Source organism: Panthera pardus, unplaced genomic scaffold, assembly GCF_024362965.1.
Source record: "Panthera pardus isolate Hobbes unplaced genomic scaffold, ASM2436296v1 HiC_scaffold_10, whole genome shotgun sequence".
Lineage (NCBI taxonomy): Eukaryota > Metazoa > Chordata > Mammalia > Carnivora > Felidae > Panthera > Panthera pardus.
The window spans coordinates 109845615-109852717 of record NW_026526655.1 but is presented as its reverse complement, the minus strand read 5'-3'; the positions used below and the strand labels follow the sequence as shown (position 1 = coordinate 109852717).

At 41.3% G+C, this 7103-nt stretch overlaps 1 protein-coding gene across 7 annotated transcripts in view; it reads left to right on the top strand.

Moving 5' to 3' along the window:
• Window positions 1–2003: 2003 nt before the first annotated feature.
• IWS1 (interacts with SUPT6H, CTD assembly factor 1) overlaps window positions 2004–7103 on the top strand; it is a 41137-nt gene continuing 36037 nt past the window's right edge. For 4 of the 7 annotated variants that reach the window (XR_008424986.1, XR_008424988.1, XM_019469459.2 and 1 more), the window contains exons 1-2: window positions 2004–2309; window positions 4355–4473. Coding sequence is in view for 5 of the 7 variants with exons in the window: in XM_019469459.2 (XP_019325004.1) it covers window positions 2276–2309; window positions 4355–4473 (153 nt within the window). In the remaining 2 variants the exon portion in view is untranslated. The remainder of the gene's footprint in view (window positions 2310–4354; window positions 4474–7103) is intronic. The other 3 variants (XM_053910067.1, XM_019469457.2, XM_019469454.2) reach the window with 3 other exon arrangements.

Sequence of the window (7103 nt, the reverse complement as noted above, 5' to 3'; positions counted from 1 at the left end):
GAGGGTTGATGGGGGGTGGGGGAAAGGGGAAAGTGGGTGATGGGCACTGAGGAGGGCACCTGTTGGGATGAGCACTGGGTGTTGTATGGAAACCAATTTGAAAATAAATTATATTTAATATCAAAAGTAAGTAAAATTCACTAATTATTTTCCTGCAATTGCATTGTTTAGTCCAATCAGTTTAATGGCTGTTGGTCTTGTCCCTCCAGTGAAATTATAAGCTCTTTACAGCAGGATTTGCATTGGGTTCCCTTCCACTGAAACTTCGTAATCATCTTGCTTTATTTACACAGGTACAATCTCACCCATTCTCACCTGCTCTCTTCCAAAGAGAGCCTAGATTCTGGGGTCTCCTCTATCAAAGGAAGGAAAGTTAATATTTTAATCTTATACCTTTGGTTTAATCTTATACCTTATACCTTTGTTAATTTCTTATTCTGATTCTCATAAAAGCCTGAGAAAATGTCATTCCCACAGTTGGGGGCAGACTTAGATTTCAAAGCTGTTTCTATTACCCAGGGAAAGGGATGAACTCTTACAAGAAAATAAGAATTTCTAGGGAGAAACCACCCCTCTCTCTTCCTTCCCTTTCCATGTCCATTGCTGGAGCCTAGAACTGGGTTCTTCCAGCATCCTCTTACTGGTTAACAAAGAGTTCAAGGATTATCAAAGCAGGAATGTGTCGTAAGAGTACTTTGAGCACTTATAGCAGAGCTGGCATGGGAGAATCCACATCTCTCAAGCCCAGGGTAGGAGATAGACTTTCCAGGGCACCACATGAGGCCTTACAACAAGCTAGGCATACCTAGAAATCCAGTCTAAGATGTATGCTTTGCTAACAAAAGATCCAATGTATGCAGGTCTACACCTTCTGGGGAATCTTTGCTTACCTGTACTGGCCCTCTTCTAATCAAAAGGCAGGAACATTCTCTGCTTTGTCTAAGGCAAAAACAAACAAGGAAATGGATTTTATTCAGATTGTGATAGGGAGAGCACTCCAGATATGAAAATCACAATGTCTACACAGGTTGTTTCTGCCTTAGATTTTCATAGGAAGAAAAGTGGGATGATGTATACTTGAGATTGATTTACAAGCAGAAGTTCCAGTCAGGTGAACAGAAAAGTGCTTATCTCTGTGTCTAGGTAGTTTCAGGGGGGAGGGCAGAATTCTAATCTCAGCAAAACATTCATGAAACAGAGAACAGGAAGTTGCGGGGTCTGAGTCTGACCTTATGAGCAGGCTCAGACAAAAGGGGAGGTCTTTACCTGGCCTTGTCAAAGGTGAACAAAGGGTCAGGAAAGAGTGGAGCGTGAGTTTTATCTAGGTCATAGGCAGAAGAGTGGTTCTTCACAGTAAGCGGTTGCGAGATAACTGATAAGTCAGGAAGTTTCTTAACCATTGCTATTCACCAAAGGCATGGGACTCAAGTAAAGTTTAACAATGTCTTTTATCAGGGGACCTATCTGGAAGCAAAAACTTGTACTTCCTATTGTTGACCAAATGGCTTCTTAAGACGGAAACTGAGTCGTTAAAGATACAAGAAAGGAAAAAAAAAAAGATGCCTTGCAAGGCGGCCCTTTCAATCACGCCAGTTAGTAACGCACCAGAGCTCCCTAGGCTTTGAACTACAAGTCCCAGAAAGCAACGTGCCACTTCCTTCCCGTACTAAGGGCGGGAATCAAGCGCCTCGCTGCATGACGGGAACCCTGATTATTTGGCCGTAGGATGCAGATGTAATTGTAGCGTGTCTTCATTTTCCAAAAGCGTAACTCAGAAGATCCTGAACCAAGGCGCGCGAAAAGAGAACCAATAAAGTAACATTAACATCTCCGCGGGGGACAGACCCGATCCCTCTAAAGGAAGGTATTTAACTGAAGCCGAGCGCCCGCTCAATTTACCCAGGAGTCTCCTTTCCGGCCACGCTGTGCGTCATTACCGTTGCGTCTTTTCATTGGCCAGATAGTAGGGGACGACGCCTGCGCGCTGCATCCCTTTGAGGGTCGTGGGCAGACGCCATTTTGGCCCCAGAGGTGTTTCTGGGAAGTAGATCGCCGAACCGCACGCCTGCTGGCCTGTCGGGTACGGCCTCTTGTGCCGCGGCTTTTAGTGTTTGCGACTGCTGCTGCTGCGGTTTTATTCTCCTCATCCTCGAAACCCTCTAGTCGAGCGGGAGCCTCTGAGCACTGGGCCGCGCCATTGGGGTTCACACCGCCAGGAAGGAGGTGACGGGGGCGGCGCGGGGCGCGGACACTCCCCGCCGAGAGCCCGCCTGCCATGGATTCGGAATATTACAGCGGCGACCAGTCAGGTGGGGCAGGGACTTGGGGGACAAGGCTGGGGGTCGAAGTGGTTATTCCGCGGGGCTTGATCTCTCACCCCCGTGGGGTAGGGGAGGGAGGCCCTGGAGAGGTTCCCTCCCCGACGGAGCCCTCCGAGGACAGTGAGGTGAAGCTCAAAGAGCCCGTCGGTCTGCTGCGACCCCGAAGTTAGAACCTTGGAGAGGGGATTCTAGACGGAGAGCCGTCTTCTGAATCGGCGAAGGTTTTTGCTGAAACTGGGAAGCTACTTTCATACAAAAACCGCTTCTGTGTGCCTATCCTAGGGAAGGTCTCTCCTGTTAGGGGATTTTTTTTTTTTTTCTTTTTTTCGGGAGTTGCGAGCGTCTTGCGAGAATTGAAGGGAGCGGTTCGTTGGGGGGTGCGGGATCTTTCCTAGACTTCTCACTTGGAATTAGAGCTAGCTTAATCTCGCTTGCAACATTGGTTTCGAAGTAAGGAAGACGTAAGACCTTTGTTTGAGTTGTGTAAGTATTTTAGGGTCAGGCGTGTACGACTGGCACTCACTGGTGATTTTGTGCCTTTACTTCACTTGAGATCTTTCCTCTTTGTCCTCACTTAAGTTTGATCTCCTTCCTCGTCTTGTTTATTCGGTAAACACTGGGCACCCCCTTTGCTAACACTGTGCTAGGCACCGGAGATCGAAAGACAAATAAGGCAGTTATCTAGTGGGGAAGAACGTTATGTTTCCTTTCACTTTGCATCCAAGTTCCATTAGGTATTCTCTGTCAGGAGTGCCTGAATATCTAAATGTTAATAATCTCTTTTCTGTTTCGAGTTCGCTTCGATTCCATACGTATGATAGCGAATAGTAGTAGGACTACAAACGCGTTTCCAGGCATGCACTGCTGTTTTGCCTAAAATGTTTGCCTGGTGTTTTCAGTTCGTTCTAAATTACTTTTAAATTATTTTTCAAGTAAGGAAGTACATGTAATACATGTATATGAACTAAGTGCTATAGAAGACTTGAAAAAAATTAACAGTTACCTGATTTTTCATACTTTAAAAAATATTTATCTCCATATTCTTAACTTGTGCTCTTTCTTGTTGCATCATTTTTAGGTATTCCATAATGATTTCTTATTGTGCTAGGACAGGATTTTAGCCTCTTATGTGCCCTCTTCCCCACACTCTCACTAGTGTAGCATAATTGTTCGTTACATTTCAGAATTATTGTTTGTAATTTGACTGTGTAAATATTCTTTACTCCTTAGCCAAGTAGAGTAGCTCATTAGTATGATAGTGATTTCATTCTTATACAACTTTTTTGGTTTTCCTGTAGTTGACTGTTTCATTTTTAAAGTTTTGTTTATTTTTATTAAACTTCTAACCGAGTCTTCCCATATTCTCCAACAGCCCTAAATCCCTCTCACAATACAATTTTACTTTGTTTTTAAAGTATTGGGTAAAGGTAGGTAGCAACTCATTTTTACCATTTTGCAATAGCACAGTGTATGCGTTACTTTAAGGAGTTTATACTGTTTCTGTACTGGAGTTTCTTGTGCTCTTCATTCATAAATAAATATTTACTGTACTGTACCAGGCAGTGTTCTGGGCTCCAGGGATTCAGCAGTGAACCAAAATCCTTGCTCTTTTGGCCCTTTCATTCAAGTGAGGAAAGACCCACATTAAACAAAATAACTTGGTAAGTCGTGTAGTACATTAGAAGGTGGTAAGTAAGGGCTATGGAGAGAATAGAGTCAGTTTTTAATATAAAGTTGAAATAGTCAAAGAGCACACTGTTATTTAGAGGTTGTTGATTTGGTCCTTAGTGATGTTTCTTCAGCCTCACGTTTCTTCTATGACGTATTTTCTGCTGCCACATGCGTCACAATACACGTTCTGATGGTGTTTATGTAAGCATTATACTTTTGCTTTGTTCTCAACATTAGTCTCATTAGTTATGCTTCGTCAGTGGTAACCTTTGCTCTTACATTACTCTTGATGCATTGTGTTCATTTCGGTTGTAGATGTTCTCCATCTTACACCTTAAGTGGGTTTTTGTTTTATTTTTAAGCAGATGATGGTGGCGCTACCCCAGTACAGGATGAACGGGATTCAGGGTCAGACGTTGAGGATGATGTAAATGAGCAACACTCTGGATCAGACACTGGAAGTGTAGAACGTCATTCAGAGGTATTGGCTAAACAACATCTTTGGGGAGGCTTTTCCCTTGCGTTCTGTGAGACATGTTTTATTTAGGAGTTGTAGAGCTCCTGTCACGTGGTATAGGCTTCAGACCCTGGGAGTAAAGGGTTTTAAATTAATAGAGAACTGCTTTAAAAATAAACAGGGATAGTCTGGTTTGGTAGGACATCACAGGGAAATAATTTCTGATTGGGTCCCCTTTCAGATATTAGGCAGTTTTCAAATGTGCATATTGATTCAGAAAATGAGCCAGGGCCTTTGATATTTGACTAGGCCTCCCCATTCCCAAAATGATGTCTTAGGGGGGCAGTGAGCATTTACAAGCTGAAGAGATGCCAGTTGAAAGAAAATTAATGGGGTTTTCATCACCTATTGGGATTTGACTTTCTCATTCTGAACTTTTCCAGCATAGAATGCATTTGACAAGCAAATATAATTTAAAAAGCTGTTTTTGCATAATACAGAGTAGTATTGGATCTTACATGTAGCATTTCAATATATTTGGCCTAATAAATATTTTGAAAACTATTTAATTTGCTTCCCTGGTTATACAGTCTGTACTATACAATGTTAATAAAGTTGAGACAGTTTACAATAAGTTTGTTATAAGTTTTTGTTAAACACAAACTGAAACTCATGGGAATGATAAGATGACCAAATTTTTTTTTTTTTTTTTTTTAAGGAGTTCATTTGGCATATATTTTGCTTGATTACAGAAGAATGGAAAATTGTCCAATTTTGAGATTGTATTATTGATTCTGTCCTTTAATAATGTCATTAGTGTATTTATATATCTAACAAATATTTATTGAGCACCCATTATGTGTCAGGCTCTTTTGACCTACCTGGGACTAAATGAGGTCTCATCATCACCAAAATGCTTCTCTTCTTAGATTTATTTTTCAGTAGGGGGAGAAAGACATTAAACAGTATTCATTTTGGGGGCACCTGGCTGGCTCAGTTGGTTAAGAATCTGACTCTTGATTTTGGCGCAGGTCATGATCTCACGGTTCATGGGATCGTGCCCTATGTCAAAGCTCCGTGCTGACAGTGCAGAGCCTGCTTGGGATTCTCTCTCTGCCCCTCGCCTTGTGTGTGCATGTGTGCTCTCTCTCTTTCAAAATAAAAACTTTAAACAGTATTCATTTTTTAAAAATGTGCAGTTTGTTAAGAGATGATAAGTGCTGTGGAGAAAGAAGAATGTTAGAGCAAGGTGAAGGGTGCCAGAATAGAAGGCAGGTTTTGTTGTTAAATAGGGAGGTACATGTAAGCCTTATTAAGAAAGTGACTTTCAGATCAAGGCGTGAAGGGTGGTAAAGGAACCTATCCACATGGCTGTGTAGAGGAACACACACACACACACACACACACACACACACACACACACACACATACACACAGCATTCCAGGCAAAGACCCTAAGGTGTGAATGTGCTTGATGTCTTCAAGGAACACCAAGGAGCCAGAGGGGCGGGGTAGGTAAGTAGGGGGCACTCGAGATGAGAGGCTAAATGGACTGGGAGAAAGGCTTATCTTTTAGTTATGTTTAGTTTTTTAGTGGTTATGATGCCCCTCAGTTTTTTGTATGCTCCTATGCATTTAGACTAAATTCTAATAATGTATTGATTGATACGTAGAAATTACTTGATAATGTAAATGTTGTTACAGTTTATTTAGTGTGTAGCTTCTCATTAAAGTTTCCACTTTGGAAACTAGCATGAGAAGATTGGCTCATGGCTTCGTGCTTTAGTTATAAATGTAATGTAGGCTTACCTTTAAGCATCTTCAACTACTTTTTTGTAATCAACTGGATTCTAAATAAATGTGCATGTTAAAAATTTGGGAACTATATTAAAGCTTAAAGAAGATCCTGAGACAAAAGGAAAAATCGGGGGTTCCTGGGTGGCTCAGCTGGTTAAGCACCCGACTTTGGCTCAGGTCATGATCTCATGGTTCATGGGTTTGAGCCCTGCATCAGGCTCTGCACTGACAGCTCAGCCTGGAGCCTGCTTTGGATTCTGTGTCCCTCTCTTTTCTCTCTGCCCCTCTCCCACTTGTCCTCTCTTTCTCTCTCTCTCTGAAAAATAAACAAACATTAAAAAAAAATAAAGGAAAAATCAGTAATACCCTATTTTAAAAATCTTGGTATTTTGTTCATTTTGGTTTTTTCTGCATCCTCTGATCTTGAAAACTATCACTTGTCTTTTTTTAAAAACCACTTATTGAGATAAATTTACATACCATACAGTTCACCTGTTCAAAATATGCAATTCAAGGGTCTTTAGTGTATTCACAGTAGTGCAGCCATCACCGTAGTCCATTTTAGAGTATTTTTATCACTTGAAAATGAAACCCTATAGCTGTTACCTGCTTATCACTCCCTGCCCCCATTCTTCCCTGTTCTGGACATTTCATATGAATGAAAATATATAATATGCAGTCTTTTGTGATTGGCTCTTTTATTAAACATGGTATTTTCAAGGTTTGTTGTAAACCATATATGTTGGGTATATGTATATAGCATATCCATATATATATATTGTAGCATGTATTGGTACTTTTTGTGATAACATTCCTTATATAGATAAACCACATTTGTTTATCCATTTGTCAGTTGG